The following is a 21,402-nucleotide window of genomic DNA, read 5'->3' as shown; positions in this document are numbered from 1 at the left end:
TGGCACGGACAATAGGAAAAAGCCCCATGTGCTAGCTATCAGCAGGCACACTTCATAACCTGCCCATTGGCCTAAGCTGACTTTATCAGTAACCTTCAGCAGAAGACAGGAGTGATAACAGTTGGAATTGCTACAGATAAACCTATCAAAGATCATGATTCAGCACAAAAAGTGATCTGCCCAATGTCATATATTCAGCTTAAGAGCTGGAACTTAACAGTAGCTTACAGTCATAACTAAAAGACAGCTTGCATTAACGCACTTAATTACTGAGGGCAAAACATGGAGTTTCTGAATTCACCCTGTAAATTTCAGGTTTTTTCTGAGTGCTTCCTGTCCTTCTTTCTTTTCCATAATGTCCAACTCCACCCAAGCCTATAAAGAGTTAGAAAAATTCCACAGCTTACCAAGAATACTCTCTCTTACAATACAGAAATTCTTAAAATTCTCATACTATAATATTTTCATATGGCTGGGCTGGGGAGAAACCTGGACCACAGGAACCTGAAGTGAAAAAATACTTCTAGATTTGGTCTAGAACACTGATACAACCCTATCTCTTTCAGCAAATTCAGCTGGAGTTTATTCTTTTACCCATTGTAGTATGCTTATTTTGCTTTCTTTTAAAAAGTATGAATTCATCAGAGGTACCTTGCATATGTAACACTGGATGAACATATAATACACTGATCAATATTTATGAATGTATGAATACAATGGTTACTAAATACAGCAGTATACTGATGGTGTTGCTGTGCCTCCATCTTCACCTACAGGCTGAAGTGAAAACAACTTCCCAGTACAACCTATAATTTGTTCAAAAGGAAACGAGTGTCATCCTTTCTTTGAAAACATGTTATTTTCACAGCTTGCTACACTTACTGCAGTGGACAGTAGGATAAGCTACTCAGGTAAGAAACTTTAGCAGAGAAGGCAAAAACAAATGAGTGGTGTGTAAAATGCATCATGACCTCAGGAGACAGTCTCGTGAATCAGATTCAATCAACTCTCCTTGATCCATCCAAATGTACTTGTTGAGAATTACAGGCCTCAACTCCTATCTGCTGGAAACAGGATCTAAATGGTAATCCAATTCACTGAATACACTGAATTTCAGAAAGTACTTTTGTATCATAAGATAATCTTTACACAAAGAACTCAGACTTCAATGGCAAGAAAAAAAACCAAAGAAAAAATGGGGAAACTAATAAAAGGTTATTTGTTGTCACTCTTCTCCACAAAACTTACACATGTTTGGATCACCTCTTTTATAAAGAAATATAATTTGCCATAAGTTTATCCACCAAGTGAATGATTGTTAAGAAACCAAAAAATTCTTATTTGATGATAACTTATTAGCCTTTTCCACAGTTGTTTACAGAATGTGTACACTGAAACTAATTTTCAGTATCTTCACTTATATACCTACAGAAAACAAGAAATACTAATTTTGCAACAACAGAAATTAGTACTTAATACTTTCCAACTACTACTAAAGTTATACACTTTTAAGAGCCACATTTAAATTACGTATTAACATGTAACAAAGACCTGAAATCCTGAAGGATCCAGCGGTTCTCTCCTTATTTATACCACTGAAGACTACTATTAAAGCTATTTTACAGCCTTCTTCATCTACATATTTATTAATAAATAAGACCAGTCCATTCAAGATGAAGGCAGCAATCTGCCTCATCAATCACTGCTGCACCTGAAAATAATTTAGGGGCAGGAACTACAGGATAGCTCATTGCTTCTGTCCCAGTAATTTCCAAAATAATCTGTCAGTTGGAAATATTACTAAAAGAAGCCATTTCTACAGTAGCTTGGAATCCTACGCTCTTCCTGTCTGAAACATCAGGTTTTCATAAATGAAAGAGTTCTCCTCCACATCTGTCAATGAATATTTAATCTCACATTATTTGATACTATCCAGTATTGAGCTTTAAAAAGTTTATAGTAAAATAATCTTAAATCAATTTTGAGTATTGAAACTACAAATTCTTTTGGAATACAAACACAACACTGATAACAAATATAAATCATCTTTAAAAAAATAAGATGGTACAGGAACTCAAAGTGCCACTTGGCACTGACTTGTTCACCTAGCCAGCACACTGACAGCTTTCCCTTCCACCTTCTCTTTGAGTTAATGAAACAGACTGATCTTCATCTGAGAAATCCAGGTTCATCTTAGCACCGACAGGCATCCATTGAAATTTTTTTTTCTTAAAATTGTGCCCTCTAAGGTCACTGAGATGCTTTTTAAGAAGCAAGAACATAAAAAGCTCAAAATTTTCAAATTCCAAAGAAAAAAAATTTTTCTTACTGTGAGTCAAAACCGGCTTAACATACAAAGAATTTTGGAAACATTTAACCTACAATTACAACTCAGTCTACAGATGATCTTTAGCTATGGCTAAAGACTTTTTTGCCCAATGAAAACTTTCACATTTTACTTACTTTGTATCTATTCCAATACTATTATACCATAATTTTAGCATGCTGCCACCAGTGGCACTTAAAATGCTCACCATATTAAGCATTTAAAGCAATTTCACCTTTGAGAAATTAAGGAGAAAAGACCATCCTTCATGCTGATTTGGAGGCATCTATCATAAAATAATACTAAATGTAGCTGATCTTCTTGAATCCGAGATGCATAGTAGCCCTGGTAGTTGTTTTACTCCCTCTTCATTTCCTACTGACCTTTTGCAACTGACTCAAATGACTGTTTCTTTTCCTGGCATGGCCTGCACGAGAGTAGAGGTGCAGGTTAGAGCTCTTCAGCCTGTAGCTGGGTGGATAGTGCCCACTTCCCACAAACAAGAGCTGAAGAGTCTACAGCCCCACATACTGAGAATAAAAGGCCTATGTATTTTGGGAAGTACTCAAGACACTGAAATACTGGGCAGGGGGGTTTTGCTGTTGTTATTTTAATTGACTGTCCTATTTTAAGGGAAGCTTTTTGTTTTTGAAGAAAAACTAACTTTTGAAGGAGTCCTCAAAGTAACCATTTCACTCTAGAGAGGATTGCACACTGTGAATACCAGTGAACACCAGTGAACTAGTCTCCTGCAGTTCGGGATTAGTTTCACTCAGCTGTGAAGAGGCAGGATTTCAGACACTTACTATTTTTCAGAGGTACCTATGGGCTACGTGCAGTGGATCCCTGTGGAATACCAGTCGTTGGGAAACCAAAATCACAGTTCATGTATGCGATCAAAGCCGCAGTATCTAGCATTTTAACAGTCAGGTCTTTGCCAGTCTAGCAAAAGACAGTAAGAATATAAACACAGTTGGGTCACAGAGAAAAAAATTTGATGTTGCCCCACCAACGGTAAAAACAGTTTCTGCAGAAGAGTGTTACGGGATACATACACTTCCTGCTGCAAAAAATATGCCTAAAATTAGTTTCAGAAACTAGCATTTAAATTAAGATCTCTCACAAGTAATTGTCATGGAAAGCACACTGAATTTCAACAAGAGGAAGTGTGAGGCAAGGATTCCATTAATAAACCTTATCATTAAATCTACTATGATTAAGTCTACACTCACAAAGGCTACTGCTTATTAACAGATCTTTCTCATTGCAGCAACATATTAGCTTAAGAGATAGATGAACAGCTAATTTTTATTGTTAAAATGCTGGAGGCTAAATTTAGTTTTTGACAGTGACAGCAGCTCAGATGTGCCTTGGTGGCACATTTCATTGCCATGTTATCGCTACAAAGTGGAAAATCCAAACACTGAAAGTACACACAGGAAAACGCTGGTGGATATGCTTAGCATTTAACAGTCTTGTCTATTCAAGGATGATTCACTTCAGAGAAGCTTCCAGCACAATGTCACTTGGAATAAGAATTTCTCCTAATTTTGTCAGCCTTGGACTAAGCAACATCCAAAGCAGAGCAGTGATGTAAGCTGGACTCCAGTGGTTTGGGTCCCACCTCCAGCCAAGAACAGGCTGGGCCATGCACTGGTAACAACCTTGGCAGCACTCTCCTGCGTTTCCAGCACTGCCAATACTAATGAAACAAAACTAGACACAAGAGGTTCCTTAGAAACTTCGTGTTAATGCTGCCTGGCTGGAACTATCTCTAATGCTTGTACTAATTATCCCTGAGTAGATTAAACCACAGAGTGCCAAGCCAGTCCAGCAGTCCTTTCTGTGCACACTCTGCTGGGTGACTGCAATTCCAAACTCAAAATTATATTAAATGGTTCGCACCAACAGAAATTGCAACAAAGCCATGAGTTTAAAAATCATTATAGCTACATTAAGACAATCATCACTGATGCAGCCTGATTACAAGAGATTAAAAATATATAAACTCAAGGAATACATAAAAGTAATTCACATAAATAAAAAATAATCAAGTGATAAATTAAAAAGTAGAAGGTAAGCAGTAAAATATACCCACGAAAACCCTAGTTTTCCATTTTATTTGAAGTATTGCACAGAGTAAATGGAGAATGTGCAAAGGGAACAAAGGGATGGTTTCTACACACCAGTAGTTCAGTTTTGTAGTGCCAACATTTTATATAGCCCATTACAGGCCCTTTTATTCCCTCATCTGCATGCATCAAGTAGAACAGTTATTCTCCATCTAGAGCCATGATGAGTATGTACTTGTACTTCTCAATAATACTATGTTTGTAGAGCCTCAGTTGTTCTCTCCTTGGAGGTAGAAGACGGAGGTTCTATTTTACTTTTTCAAAAAAGAAACAAAGTAATATTACACTGCTCAGCGATTCTTCTCAAATACAGATTTACTAAGCTTTCAAACACTCTGCACAGTAACATAAACCACACAAAATTTAATCTTTTTTTTTTCTTTTTCTACCACTTAGAACCTACTTGAATAGGAAAAAGGCTAGATAGTGTGCAAGGTCATATGAAAAACTGAAGTCCACATACATCTCAGTACACTTTGATATTAGTATTTGGTACTAGTATTAAGGGAATAACAGTAAACTAAAATTAGTGCTTTTGTTATTTTTTCCTTCAAATTCAATAGCAGTCATATAATCCCCACAGGATCACAGAGATACAGCATACCTGAAACATAATATTCAAAGTTACATATGCTTCCAATGCTGCCATTTTAAAAGCAATTTAACTTGTAAAACAACCCCTTTATTTATGATTTGCCAAATATCAGTTTCTTTCAAAACAATAATGCTCCAACATCTGTAAGCTTATCCCAAGAGGTACTATTTTCTCATAAAAACAGAAGTCAGAAACAAACAATTTTCTCCTACATTAATCTCATCTTTACATGAGGAAAATGAGAAGAGAAATATCACAACTAAGCCAACACAAACAACAAATGTTATGTTCCCCATCTGATAGTCAAAAAGTGAGGAAAACCACACTTAGCGCCATGGTTAATTAAGTGCTTTCTAGACAAAATATGCAATCAGAATTATTTTATCTCATCAAATTATTCACTGTGGATACAACCAAGGAGACTAGGAAAAAAAAGAAAAAAGGGTTCTATTTCCATAAAAAGCATTATTCATACCTGCAAAACATGATCCAACATGGCATGGCTCTAACCACCAAACCACAGACGTCTTGGCGTGGATTTCCTCTAACCTCTACTGGAGCACTGAAAGTGATGACAAAACAATTCTCTGGCTCAATGACCCCAGCACTTGCCTGGGATGTGAACAGTTGGGGTTTAATCCTTTTTCCAGTGAATATTTTATTTTCACAGAGCGGAACAACTTCAGTTGTTCCCCTTTAGAAAGGGGGCCAAAAGTCTACATAATGAAGCCACTACAATCACTGGTACTAATCTTCACAGCACATTAAATACTGAACCAAAGGCTGACTTACCTTAATTAAGGTGATTCACTTAATGCAGATTTAAGGCATACTGACAAAATGATGAAACAGAGAAAACATGGGACTTCTATATGCAGTACAATTTTTTTAAATGTTTTTGAAAACATTGCATGCAAAGACAAACAAAAACTGGAGAGATAAAGTACAAAATATCTGTTAGCCCTCAATCTAAACAGCTAGCCAACATTCCTAGGTTCTTGCTGACTCACCTTCATTAGAAAGACAAAATGAAATTCAAAATAATATTTACCAAGAATATTCATAAAATCATGATTTTATCCAAAACTAACATGACCAAGAAACAGCACCCTTTGCAATTTGTTGGTGCTATCAGAAATTACTGTGCTCCCTAGAGTGTCATCTATTGCCTTGATGGTTCATGCAAAGCTCTGATGCATTTCTTCCTTCTTAACACTCTCTCAAAAATTCCATTTCTCTTCAGGCATGCACCAGTGACCCAGCTCTGCTATTTATGGTCAGTTTTATCAGTCTTCATAGAGTAGTCTTCCCTGTTCCAGACTTATTCTGCTTAAGCAGCAGCTTTATTGTTTCAGCTACCAAAGGAACACTAAGACCAGTGTCTCTCTAATGAAGGATATCTACTGCACTTACTGATTTTTACCAGATCTGTTTTTATGGAAGCCATTAACACTCCTCTGTATTCCAACAGAATATTTTCCAACGTATATTTTAATAGCAAAGTTCAAAACTGCAATTTTATTTCTATAGTTACAAGATCCTGAAACATATAAACATAGTGAGTGTTTACGTAAGACCACTTTGGACACATTTCATCCATTAAATTTTATATGCTGAACAGACAAAAGAAATCTGCAAAAAAGTGTTCTTGTTTCACAACACAGAACAAATCAAATGCTATTTCATACACCAAGTACCTCTACTAAGATATTCAAATTCATTTATCCTATAAAAATCAACTACCTTCTCCAAAAACAAAGCACAGTTTGGTATCTAATGGCATGTCCAGCCTAAATTTCAGTGATTGGAATCCACAGCCAAAACCAGAGCTCTGTGGTAATGACAAAGCCCCAGCAATTTGTGCCAAGTCTGGTCTTCTTTTGCAAAAGCAAAGGGTTTTCCTTAAGTTAAAAAAGCCACACTCTCACAAAAATTGCCTCTATCTCTTCCCCAGACATGAAACATGCAGAAAGAATATGAATCTCAGGTTTGAAACATGTTTATGCATTCAAGTCTAGAGAACTAGTGCATAACTTCATTTTGGTTTATACGAAATCTTAAAAATTGTTACTTATGTTCTAGTTTTGAGCACCAGAGGTACTTGACTTCCCAAGAATTAGATGCTGTTTCCAGGAAGATGCAGGATGCTAGCCTTACAGTGCAGATAGCAGTAGTTAGAAGAGAGAGCAAAATAATTTCCTAAAGGAAATGGCAGCCAGCATCCAGATCTGAGGGTTATCTGTTTAAGCACAAGGACGAGTTCTCCGACATCACAAGGTATCTTGCACAATCAAAACTTATTAATTCCTGAATGCAACAACTTGAAGGTTGGCTTGAAACACAGAATGTGGAATACTGGAATACTTTGTTTTCCATTTTCAATAGGTGAGACTATGCTGTGGTTACTGCATACTGGGCTGAAAGGTTTTTCAAGCTGTAAGACATGCCTGACTACAATGACCAAGTTAGTGTGCGGTTTGATTCAGATAAATTACCTTGAACTTCAAACCTCCTATGTGCAACTGGGCTCCAACCTGACTGTATCTAAGTGAAGCAGCATTGAAATCCCTTGTAAGAAGATGAAAAATTTCATACATTCAGAGATTTCTTCCAGGGACTGTACCTCTGAATATTGGAAGTCCATATCTTCCATGACTGCAAGTACAAAACTGTCTCTAAAATAATTTTATTTCTTTTTTAACCATTTCTAATATAAGCTCTTACTGTGAACTGAGCAGTTCACTACAGACAAAAATATACACCCACCTAGGCAACCACAGCCTACAAACCCCAAGAAAACAGGCACAAACTTCATCTAACAATCTATCTCAGTAACTCATGTAACTCCCAACAACATCAAAAAATAAGGAACTGTGTGGTAGAGCCTAACTGCAGACATTTCAAAATCTCTAAAAGGAATAAGGATGCCACATTACATAAAGTTTTACTCAGAGAATATTTTAAAAACGGCACTTTTTACATAAAATTCTGATTGCTGCAGGGGAAAAAAGGAACAAACAGTTCCTGACACATGAGCTGGTTTAACTCATACCCTCAGTTTCCTTGGATTCTTTTAGTGCAAACTCAGAAAATTTGAAACCAGTATTATACTTAAAAAAAAAAAAAAGTCTCCCTATCAAACACTATACATGCAATTAGGAATATTCCTTATTTAACTGTTTAAGACATAGTACTTAATATTTTATTTTTAAATGGAAAAACCCACATCACCTGTGTATGGACTACAGAGGATAATCAGTTTCTCTTCTACACCATTTAAAATAAATTTTTATGTCTTTCATGCTGTTCCATTAAATGGTAGGGTGATTAAAAACAAATAGGAAAGCATAAATGACACCAGTTCCTGTTGCAAGCAACACAATTCTGAATTGAATATATGAAAAAGTATGATTTCCTGAGAAAAGAGCCTAAACCCACAACAGGAGCAGAAGTTTCCTTGACCTTAATGTTTCTTCCTGGGTCCAGAGGTTTCAGTACAAGAAGATAAACATTTATTGAAATTTTAAACTACCTTGAGAACCCATTTCCAGAAACAGCCCACTAGTTATTCTAGTTCTGCACTGAAAATCCAATTCCCTTATTAGTTAAAGTAAACAAAATCTCCCTTACAGAAACCAATATATTTTGAAACCATAGTTCTGGAAAGATAGTTCTTTTACAAGTATTACAGAAAGGTGAGCTGCTCCAAGAGATTGAAAACATACTGAAAATATTCCATTGTTTTTCTTGGAGAACATGTACCATAAAATCCATTCTTATCATCACAATTGAATTCAAAATAATGGATTGTGACCGTGCTCTGTAATGCCCGCATGTTTAAATCCTTATTTTCATTTATTACTAACTGAAGGAATAGACAAAAGACTTAGGAAACATGGAAGTAAGATGAAAGAAAATGCCATCAAATCAAAACAGTCACAGATTATGTTTATTTTTTCTTCCTTCTTTGAGAATCTTTTTCAATTTCCCAGCAATTCCTAGGACACTAGCCCCCCTTTTCGTATGTTCTTTTTGAGTTCATTTAATGAAATATAGAATTTGCAGCTTTTTTGGTTCTATAAGAAGAATGAGAATACATTATTAGTAGTAAAATAGATATTTTCAGAACCCTGTGAAGAATCTTAAAGTGCTTGAGAGAGACGGCAGAAGTAATCTTCAAAGCTCTGAATGGAAGTTCTTTGACCATTTTGTAACTGTACTAGTCTAAACGTCACATAATATATGACACACTATTACAAAATAAACAATGAAAAATAAAATACACATTATTCAAATACACACACATACTGAAGGAAATGAGATGGCATGTGAGTCAACACATTTACATTTCTTTCTCACCTCTTGTCTAGCCAACACCTCCATAGCAACTTTTCTATTTTGGTGCTCTCCAAAACCTTCCTCAAACATCAAGCTACCTCTTCAGCTTGCTCCTGCAGCACTTCCCCCTCACCAAGTCTCTAATTCAATTCCAATGAGCCAAGAGTCATTTGCTTAATCCCATTTCCTCTCTAGTATTTTATCTAATTGGTCTATTGCTATGTTCCAAGCCTACTACCACAGATTGTTTTCTTTCAGAACCACTGTCTCTCTTCCTCCCTTATTATTTGACCATTTGGGTCTTTATCACCCATCAGTACTGAAATTTCTCTGCTTTTCAGCCATCTCCTCCCAGAAGCCTTCTCCCACCCTTTCAATGAGATGTGATGGTTTTCATGCCTCAAGGCTAGATGTGTGTTCAGCTCTTTTGCCACCCTCTCCAACTCCTGGACTTGCTTTGAATCCTACATTGGAACAAGTTCTCCAGGGAAGTGGTGGAATCACCATTCCTGGAAGTGCTCAAAAAACAAGTAGACCTGGCACTTCATTATATGGTTTAGTGGTCATAGTGATATTCAGTCAAAATATGACTTGATGATCTTGGAGGACTTTTCTAACATTAATGATTCTATGATCCACTTTGTTTCTACTCTGGTGCTGTGTGAACATGTCTGGCAGGAATCCTCCTGTTAGGCTGAATTCTTCCACTACATATGTCTCTTTTTAAATTCCTCCAATTCTACTACCTCAGTAGTTATGCCTAGAAAACAGACACAGCTTTAGCTCAGTAGTGTTAGAAGAGTGAAAACTGAACAGAAGCAATATGCAGACTGTAGTGGAGGCCATGGCCACATTATCAGCATAATGTTCTTTGTAGTCTTCAAATTCTGGATGCCTGATTGCCTGAAAGATTTGCAAAAATAGCTTGTGAAACAACCATAAGAAGATTTTAATCTGCATATGCACAATAGCAAGGAAACAAAACTGTTATTTTTGTCTACCTTACTCTATATTTAAAACTTAACCTAATTTTATTGGGTTACAAACCAGGAATTAATGCATTTTTAAAAAAAAATCCTTTATTCACTCTTCCTCCCCCCAAACAAAGTGATAGTCATTTCAACTTTTTCCTCAAGTGGTATGTACTAGTGGTAGTGCATATGCTGAATGGAAATTCAGATCAGCATTTCTCAACTTTAAGATCTATCTGTCTTCTGCAAGATTATCTACTCATCTGCTTATTGACTATCCCTGCCCTGCTTAGTCCCAAGACCTAAGAGGATTACAGAACCTGGTGGCAAGGCTGAAGGCTTGTTAACTTAATAAGGCTGTGGATTTAAAACTGTGTTAAATTAAACAGGTTTTGAAAATGGCTTAAGTCTGCTAGAGTGGATAAGATTTAAGAGTCTCCTTTCTTTATCCAGCTCCTGAGAAACACCATGTGAGATAGAAGGGCACTGGCACACATGAACAAGGGAAGGTCCACAAGACATTGATTTTCTTTTAGCGAGCTCTTAGCTTCAGAATAAAAGCTTCTTCACTACTCAGGGGCACTTTACCACAGTGCACTGAACTCAACTTTACTGGATTTGTTTAAAATAAGCTTCTAGAACAGCTATGCCCTATATATGCCAACTCAGATTGTCATCTGATTATCTCTGACTATTTTCCATTTTAACACTTTTAAAAGTCAGAAGTGCTTCATTCTTACCCATTTTTAATATAACTAAAACAAAGACTATAACCTAAAGGGCTAAGATAGCATACTAAAAAGGAATAATTGAAGAGACATGCTTCAAATTATTCAGTATTGATGTTCTGCCACCCCTGTGCAAGTAAGACTACATTCCTTCTCTTGTGTTCAGCAGCTTGACAGTCTGGAGGAAATGCATACTTTTGTCTTTAATCAAGAGCTTTTCAAAAGCTTGTCTTGTAGAACTGTGGTTCACACAAGGTAAAACAGTGGTTCAGTTCTTTAAAAAGCTTTCAATGCTCATGTATATTTTGAAAGCTTAGATGCTGAAAAGAGAAAGTCAAGAGAGGTAATATGCACATCTTTCCTTTAGAAGAAGAGGAAAGCAGAGTTATCTCATCTTTTTGCAACACTAATGCCATGAAATAAAATCAGGTTTATTAACAAAGTAATGCTAAAGACTGAGGAGCACTTCAGGTGTTACGAAGTCCAACGGGACACTTGATGCCAGGCTTATCTTCTGAACAGAACTGGCAGCAGTCCTCCACTTCAGAGGGGAGGAGAATGCTATCTGTATTAATATTTAAACAACACTGAAATGCTTACCTTTGATCAAAATGCATTTATGATTAATAGCATACTTCCCAGCTAGAAACTATAAAATTATACTTTGCACATTTACAGAATGTAAATGTGGACTATCTAAATTTGACTCTGAAAAATCAACAAAGATAGAAAAACAGGTAAACACCAGAACAGAGCGTTCAGTTCAATTAAAAACAAATAAACAAAACCCAAACAGAAATTCACACCATATTCAAAAAATTAGATGTGGAAGGCCAAGCATATGAGCAATATTTCAAACAGCATTACTGTGTGAGATGGCACACAACAGAATCTTGTCCTCATTTGTAGGAGATCAGACACATCCTTGCAGGTTCTGGCTTTTTAATACTTGAAAATTTAAGTGGTTACGCTGAGGGAGGGAGGGGCAGGGGGTAGAGGAGATTAATCAAGAACCAAATAAGAGAGGAAGAAAGACCTAGACAAGATATTACTTAAAATTCTTAAGTGTTTATACTCTTACACTACAAAAACTTTATTTGGACAATAAATCTCATATTGGGTGCCACAAGTGTAAAATGAGATACACAACCCAAAGCTTCTAAGGGTACAGCAGATTGCTCATACACACACACCACAATTGACTTTTGTGTACCTAGAGGCTCCGATTCTGAGACACTTTGGGCAACAGTGTCCATAAATGAAACATTGACTTCTGTGTTTCACTCTTCCTTCAACTGGAGAATCCAAATCTGTAGGTTTCCAGGCAACATTGAATGACATTTTGAAGATATGTATATAAGCATCACATGTCTAAAGAATTAAAAATACTGGACTTGATTTCCCTCTTTAGAGTGATTTCCCTTCTCTCCAGAGCATCTTTCCGAGTCCCAACAACTTCCTGACATTTTAGAGGATGCAAATGTGAAAACAGACTTAACCAATTGCCACTGTGCTGACCAGCTCAGGTTCTGCACCCAAACTGCATGGCAACTCTGGCAATATCCATGGGATAAGGGGTATGCTCAGTGCAGGAAAGCTCTAAGCTCCCGGCGTTCAGTCTGACAGTCAGAGGACAGTTCCATCATCTTCCCCTCTATACCTAAGAGAGATAAGGAGTGCAGAAAAGAGCACTTGGATGTGTGACCATCCCACCTCAGGACCACTTGCTTTCTAAAATTAATCCAGCTCACCTCACAGCAGCAATTCTCGGTCCAAAAAAAAATAAACCAAACCAAAAACCTGCTCTCCAAAAAAACTCTGATCTAGTGATGTGAAAAGTAAAGGATTTGATCCAGTTCAACTGACTCAAGAATTCACTGCTGATTTTCCAAGACAAGTTTTTCTATCTAACACAGAGGGATCTGACAGGAAATGAGGTTTAACAGATGCACACTTTTCCTCTGTGAAGGCAGTAACGAGGTGTATGCATGAACAGGGCTGAACAAATGATATTTCAGCTTTAATTACTGAGACATACTCTTGCCCACACTAAAATGAAGATATAGTCAGTGATTTCAAGGAGAATAAAAAGAAAAAGCAAAAAGAAAGAATAATCCCACGAGGCTAGGCAATACAGTAATATTAACTTACACTTTATGCTCTTCATGTATTTGGTAGATCTTAGTTGAATATACTACAAGGTTGTATATAGTCCACATACCTCAATAGAAAATTTTCTTTCTTATTGTTTATTTTTTGTTCCTTATGTCTGACACAGTCATGGACAAATGGGACACAAGAGGTAAGAAAACTAGATGCTCTCTTTTTCTTGGAAGTGGTACAGTAATATCAGAGGCAGGCGATCGTTTGAATAAAGGACAACAATGGAGCCAAAGAAAAGACCAAGGAAGGTGTTAAGCATATCACAGGGAGAAGGCCAAATGCACTGCAAGGGGAAGTTCACCAAAAGAAAGACAAACAACGGATCATAACAAGTTTCCAGTTTTATTATCACAGCTGTAGTTAAAAGCTTTCTGTTTTCTGCAGTTCCTACCCATGCACTAAACACTGAAGTTCCATTAAAAACAATTTCACTCAGTCAAAGGAGAGGGGAAAAGAAGGATTTCAGCTGATGCCATCCCAATCAGCTCTTTATACCACGCATGATGCCCATTAAGCCACCAAATGCATTGCAGAAAGCCAGACACTATGAACAGAGAAACACAGCAGCAGCACTACTGACTGACTTTTCTAACCAGATCCTGGATCACCTATGTAAAGCAATTTTATTGGTATTTGATTTTTTTGGTAATATGAGAAAAAAATGCAAGTATTTTTAAGCTCTCTAAAAAAAAGTGCTTCCCTTCACAAGCCCATTAAAAGTAACGGCTTGAGACTTCCCTTTTTATGCAGAAGTGTAAATTTTCTGAATGATCAAAGTTTTTCAAGTAGAGCAACTCACTGGCCACATTAAAGTGGAGGAAAAAAAGACACCATTTCATTTCATGTAGGTGGTTTTAAACAAATCTACATAAATGGAGGAATACTAAACTGGAAAATGAAGGGAAATAGAGACAGCCCTCTCTTCCACATGAAGACACCAAAAAAACAAAGCCTGTAAACAAATTAAAAAGGGATTCCAGATTTCAGTATCACATGTAAATAATGTGGACTTCTTTAGTTTATAGATCAGTTTACTTCAAAACCTAATTGTTTTCTAAGAAAAGGTATTACACTAGTTTGACAGGTATTTTATCAAGCAGATTAATGTTAATTGGCAGGTTCAAGATAGCTATGCAGGTTCAAAGTACAGAATTAAACATTTCTGCATGATCAACAATTTACACTGGCTATTCTCTTCTTACTCTTTTCAAAACATACTCAAATCTACACAACAGTGTGCCAGTTAGATGCAGATTTCCCCAGCTGAAGAGTGGACTATGACTTCCACAGATGTTTCAAGTGTCTGGCTTTTCCTCACTGAGGTATTCATGTGATTTCCTATTAAACATCCAAACAAAATTAAATCCTTTTAACAATGTGACACTAAGCATTGCACCGTCTTTGGGACAGGAAATGGATTATGAACAGTTCTCCAGTAATGTGGAAGTCAATGATTTAGAGTTAACAGCAGGATATACTGACCTCAACTGAGACTGTGGAACCATTGTAAAACAACCACAGATACATCCAATATTTTTAAAAAGTCAGTGTCTGCCCTGGAGAGCATAAAGTCTAAATAGTGAGTCACACAAAGAAAGTACTATCAGTCATATCTGCAGATGGGAAACAGAGGCACAAAGAGCTTTGAGTGACTCTGTGCAAGGTCATAAAGGATGTCTGTAGCAAAGCCAGGAACTGAGCCCGGAAGCTCTCAATGCCTTTGGATACAGAGACAGTTCTTCCTTTTGCTTATCCTCCTCCTCTACCTAATTATTTATCTCTGAAAGGGAATACATTAACACCATGAGAGACAGTCTACTTTCCTTTCATATTTATGATCTCCCTTAAATTTTCTCTAGTTTCACATAGGATACAACAGTGTTACACAGAAGGAATTAAAACTGTACAAGATACTGTAAACATAAAAGCAGAATCCGGTATGAAGCATGAAATGAAACAAAAGCATGCATATATGATTTGCAAAGACTTCACAAAATATTTTCGAACTCCAGCACATGAATAGGTGTCTATCTCCAGATTCTTATATGTTACTTGGGAAATTCCCCCCCATTCCTTCTTCTTTCCCCAGATTTATATGCTGAGCATGGTGTCATATGGTATGGAATAAACTTTTGGTTGGGGGGGTCAGCTCAAAATCAGGTACCATCAAGCAATGATTCTCCAGCCTATGATCACAAATAACAGTCATGAAGCTAACTGTATTAGCCACTGTTTTTTGCATATTTCTACAACTGCTTTTTCCTTTAAATGGGTATACCTGACAATCTGATCAATTATGACAATGGGAACCTCCTCTAAGAGTACCCCTCCAGCAGACTTTTACTGATACAATTCTTTGTATTATTTTATTCCACTAACTCTTGTTCCAACATGATTTAAACATCCGTTCCAATCTACACCTGTTGCTATGCTTGGCAATCCCTATATTTATTTACAATAATGTAATAATGTTATTGATCCATGAATGCACATTTTCTGTCCTATTGTTATTTTCTAGTCTAAAAGCTTTCTTTTGATACTTAAGTTCTGCCAGGATCTTCATAGTCCAGCTAGTGCCATGACTACAAAAGCAGCAGTTATTTCGGCTCCTGTCAGATTTTTGCAACATGCTCAACAGCCTAACTACACTCTGAGCTCTCTTCTCCAGGGTGGTTAGGATAAAAGAAAATTGATTGCTTACATCATCCATTGAGTCTGAGAGAGAAGCCCAACCTGCTTAAATCCACACAGACCAGAAGGTGGCCCACCGTCCCTATTGCCCCAAGATGTGTGGCAAGGTCAAACACCATGGCTATGAGTGGAAAACCTGGCTCCATTTATTTTCCCTTCTGCCATTACAGCTATTTCAGCAGTTCCCAGGCAAGCCTACTGGATCACAAATGACAACTGCTGCAGCAGTAGAGATACAGGAATTTAAAATTTTAGTATTGCTTTCCTTGTTAAACAAACATGAAAATGGATGCATGGATTCACATGACACAGCACCACTGCTAAGTATTAGCAGAAACTCATGAAACAATCTCCTGTTACTGGGTCCTTCTTTCCTCCTCAGTGTAAAAGAATTTATCACAAACAACTCAGATGCTCAGGTACTAGTGGCTCTAGCCCCCTTTAACACCTGAAGGAGCATTTTCCAATAGCCTGTAATGATTCTTTACCCTCATTTCAAGTCGACTTCACTGAGAACGGTATCTCCAGAGCTTCTAGGGGCTTTCCAGAATAAAAATAACCAAAAAAGAAGAAAGCTTCAGGACTTCCACATTGCACTGTAACATTTCTTGCTAAGATTTTTCCACTGACATACAGTGTAATATAAGCAAATTACACCATCAATTCTTACTCATCATAAGCATCAACTGTATCAGGAATGGCCAACTTCTGAGTTTTTCATGCTTTTCTCTTGTTAATGGAGATCATTTGAATTCTTCTCTTAGCTCTTCCTGCCTACATTTGGTCCAGAAAATAGCTGAAAACCTTATTACAAAATATTTTCAACAGTGATGAGATTTCAGACTATCTAGACAACTCTCCTCTAGGTTCTATGGAAAAGACAGCCCTAACTTCAGAAAGTTGATCTATAAACAAACTAGAAGGAGACTTAGTATGTTTTAGGCAAATACAAATTCCAAGGAAAATTAAACATGGATCATCTTAAACCTGTCTAGGAGGGAACAGCTCTCCAACATCTAGCAACTTAAGCACACAGCTACATGTAAGACTCCTGCAATAAGCATATCCTTGTAAAACTGCCATAAGGAACTTAGGATAATTCTGTCTGACATACTCTGAAAATGAAAAAATTAATAACATGAGCATAAACACAAAAGGATGGACCCTAACATTTTTGAATGCTCTTTTGAAGGAAACAAGGCTCATGTGATCACGCAGCCCCTGATGACCAGTCGCAAGCAGATTTGACAGTAGGTGGGGCTCTTACAGCTCTTCCAAGCCGTCAACCTACCTGAAAGTTTTCACTTGAAAACAAGGAGAAAAGCATTAAATTTGCATCCATACCAGAGAGGAAGCTGCAGTATGTGTATAACTGCTGTCCCTGGCAAGCTGGCTGCCTGGGACAGAACTGCTGGGCAGACAGCAAGCACAAGTTTCCCATCAGGTGCAGTCCAGCCAGTACCAGAGAAAGGCACAGGAGGCTTTATACATCAAAACAGCCGGGGAACAAAATAGGCTAACAACTTGCACAGAGAAACTGCCATTGTTACAGCAGTGAAAGCTTAGAGAGGTTACAGAAAGAAACAGGTTACTCTAGTGGGGGACATACTAGGCACAAGATTTGTTAATCCCCACCACCCACCCAGCTCCATTAGTTTTAAGACTCAAGGAACCATTTGTTTGTTTATAGCCATGTGTCACCACATACATACAGAGAATGCAATATAGTGTGCAATTACAGGGCTGGCCACTCCACAGTCATTGATACAGTTCAGGAAATCATGCTGCAGTACATGCTGTATTAACCTTTTCTGAAAATTATGGCATTCTCTGAAAGGGCATTTATGAGCTTAGTATTACTTCAGGGTATAAGCAGAATGTTTATGACTTGACAGACTTCATCCACATTCACTTCATTTAACTTAACAGCAACTTTCATTTACTAGTTCCCCTTCAGCAAAATTAGTTTAGGAAATCTGACTCTGCCACTCATCTAGAAACAGATTTTCCTCTTCAATTCCCAGGGAGGAACTGTATTTGCAAGCATCTTTATGTTAGAGCTAGCAAAACAAATAGGGCATTCATTTCAGCACCATCCATTAAAGTGGCATTTTGGTTTCTGGACTGTTTTTTTTTTTTTTCCAAAACCACTTTTCATATAGAAAACAGAAAAGTAGTTCCTATCTCCACTTTCTTATTCATCAAAGTTGGTTCATGTTCTTAAAGGTACTGGCTTCCTAGTAAAAAAGGCTCCGGACAAAGTGGACAAATGATGAGATCATCATCTTTCCCTATCTCCCAAAGGAAAGAAGGCACAAGAATGCCTGTGAAACTCCAAAACCAAAGACGAATAAGGCTTACTGTAAAACACTAAAAACTATCACTAATACACAATGAGTATCAGTTATGGCATGAGGAATGCATATGGTCACAGTTTTAGTGGCACAGGGTACAGGATAAGCTGAAGCAACCTTCCATGTGTTATCACTTTCTACTCTACACAACATCTGGAAATGCAAATGTTGCAAAACAGGATATTATAGAACATTAAAAAAAAGTTAAAATATTCCATATTCAAATTATTTTGTCTAATAAGGCTTTGAGAAACTCTGAAGTACAGTCTTTCATGCACAGCACTGTACCGGAAACCTTTTTAGAGGAGAAGCAGTCACTGAAAATACAGTTACTTACAAAGGTCAACACAGAAATATACAAACAAATTATAACGGTTTTTTGTTTTAAGTTGAAGAGCATTTGTAAATGCAAGGTATGATAAACACCTTCAAGTTCTGCAGAAGACCAGACTGGTTTTGATATTCCTGATGCTTCTTTGCATTACTTTTTAAGGATTCTATGTTCTGGAAAGAAAACTCACCAAAACCACAAAAACAAACCACTAACAGAAAACCCCACAGATCACCTTCTCACCAATTAATGTATATACAAAACAAAACTCATTAGCAGGAAGTGAGTTGATAATTATAATTTCTATATTCTAAAGTAAAGAACCTAATGAGATCTCTAGCAAGCAGAGAAACCAAAATCAACTAGTGGAAAATCAACTGTATTTTAAATCCTTATGTAAACTTAAAAGATGTATCTAAGATCTTTTGGAGAGATTCCAATCATGTCAAGTACATCTGAGGAAAATCAGTGTTAGGCTTCCTTCACTGGGTAAGTAAACTAAATAATTTAGATACCCTTCAAAATAAAGACTAGTCCTGCCAATAATAGGTTTAAGTCCTCTTCTTGAAACTCCTTAAGACATTTCTAAAAATCTAATAAACTCCACAAAACAGAAACCACCTAAACCATTCAGAAACTCCACTTCACACGCAGGAACTCAAACAAACTGGGCAGCAAAACCTTTCAGAGAAGCTGTCTTGCTTTGTCATTAGATAGAGCAAGGTCTGTCATCTCATAAAATTACATTCCCTGACACAGGTTCTAGAATGAATAATCATAAATGAGGCTACTGAGTCTTGATTATAAGGTATGACAGAGTCTGCAGGTTGCATGGCTCTTAGGAAGGAACTAGAGTATATAAAGAAGGTAACGTCTTCCCATCATGATACATACAACTTCCAAATCCCCTAAAGAAATACTTGAGGAAAAACTAATAAAGAAAATATGAGGACTAAGAGTACAAACAACTTAGCAGATTTCAGAAATTCAAAAATTTCTTTTTGAATGAAAGAAAGTAAAAATTTAGATACTAAGAAGCCAGTGGCAAAACTTCTCTGCTCGTGTTTAACATTTGTTATGTCTAACTTAAAGGAAATTCATCAATTGTAAGAATCATTGCTGAAAGTGCATGAGCCAAAATGAAATCTCTAGTCTTGCAGTTGACAAACTAAAAACAATTCCCAATGTTCTTCACAAGATCTCTATCCTTAACAATAACTTAACTCAAGCTTTCCACATAAGTTACGTTGCTCTATTCGACTGTCTTTGAATTGGACAGTTAAGGATTTCTTCTTCTTGCCTCAAAAACTGAGAGTTTCAATAAGGAAGCATTATTAATATTTATGCAAGATTAAACAACACTGATAGGAATACCAACATGCTTTGCAAGATATCTACAAAAATCCTCAAAATTACATTGTTTTGCTGTATTAACTATCTGACTACCCTTATCCCAAAGCACAGGCCATCAACCGTTTTGAAATGGTGGAGGAAAAGACAGGAACGCAACAAAATACTTTCACCACGTGGTACTTACCCTAACAGGAGGGCTCCGTGCTTGCACCCTTTGCTGCTGTCCAGCTTGGGAGCTCTGCAGGTCCTTTGATCCGCAGTTAGCTCCAGTGGCGCTGGGGACCCTCAGCGCGTTTGTGCCGGCAGTGCCACCGCTGGCGCTGGGTTTCCGAGGCCTCTGTTTGATGCCATCCAGGAGTCTAACGAGCAAAATATTACTGGGGAGCTCATCAACACCACAGTCCACTAAAGTCCGGCACTCGGGACATCGCAGCTCACTGCGAGAGCTCACAATGCCCAGCAGGCAGCGTTTACAAAACGTGTGTTGGCAAGGCAAGACTTTTGCAGAAGCATCAAGGCGTTCTAAGCAAACAGGACACTCCAACAGATCCAGCAAAGCCGATTCATCCATTTTCCTTGGATTACTTAAGGAAAAAACAAATCTTTGCAGAATTCGTGTGTTTTGAGTACTGCAAGGGTATCATGTTACACCCATTCCTCTTCTGACTGTGCTCTATAATTTTTTGAGGGAAAAAGGCATTAATAAGCTGGAAAAAGTCAGCAAGACCATTTTATATGATGATGTTCATACAAAGAGCAAAATAGGAGATCACTAGACTAATTCAATAAATGAAACATGAATAAGAGCAATTGACATCAATGTATCTATTTATTTAAAATATTTTAACAAATGCTAACAGCTAAGGTTTTTAAATTCAAGTCCCCATAAATTTCAGTCTGAGTCATTTTATTTTCTTAAATTATTCTAGAACAAAGAGCTATCCCCAGTACAGCACTATTAATAAAGCTTACTTTTCATAGTTCTTAATACATCAGTCTCTCTAAACATCTGAGATTAGCTTTCTTTCACAACAAGAAGATGGCAAAGGCAGCTACAACGGGGTCCAAAACCACACAGCGTACACCAACAGGGCATAGCAAGGGGAATTACATTTGTACCAACACTAAACCAACTGTGAACTACGTTACTACCCTTTCTATGAAAACTAGTGCAGCACATTACACAGCTCAGCCTTAAAAACAGCCTTCAGCTCACAGGGTTTTAAGCTCACCGCAAGCACTGACAAGAGGGTTCATTACAGTGCCGCCTTTAAGAAGCGCTTCAAAAACTATCGCGAAGAGATTTACAGCAGGAAGTGCTACTGCCATATCGTTAGGACAACACAAGCGCTGCGTATGCAGCCACAGAGGCAGGGGCGAGCCCCCGGCCAGCTCCAGCCCGTGTAGCGATGGGCTGGGG

At 37.4% G+C, this 21,402-nt stretch overlaps 1 protein-coding gene across 1 annotated transcript in view; it reads right to left on the bottom strand.

The window, feature by feature from the left end:
• Positions 1–20,650, bottom strand: part of SH3RF1 (SH3 domain containing ring finger 1) — an 80,325-nt gene extending 59,675 nt beyond the window's left edge. The window contains 1 exon segment of the mRNA XM_005415556.3: positions 20,167–20,650. Within this exon segment, the coding sequence (XP_005415613.2) occupies positions 20,167–20,553 (387 nt within the window). The 5' untranslated portion in view covers positions 20,554–20,650.
• Between the last annotated feature and the right edge of the window lie 752 nt (positions 20,651–21,402).

This window comes from Geospiza fortis, unplaced genomic scaffold (assembly GCF_000277835.1).
Source record: "Geospiza fortis unplaced genomic scaffold, GeoFor_1.0 scaffold40, whole genome shotgun sequence".
NCBI lineage: Eukaryota > Metazoa > Chordata > Aves > Passeriformes > Thraupidae > Geospiza > Geospiza fortis.
This window is presented reverse-complemented; position numbering and strand designations above follow the sequence as displayed.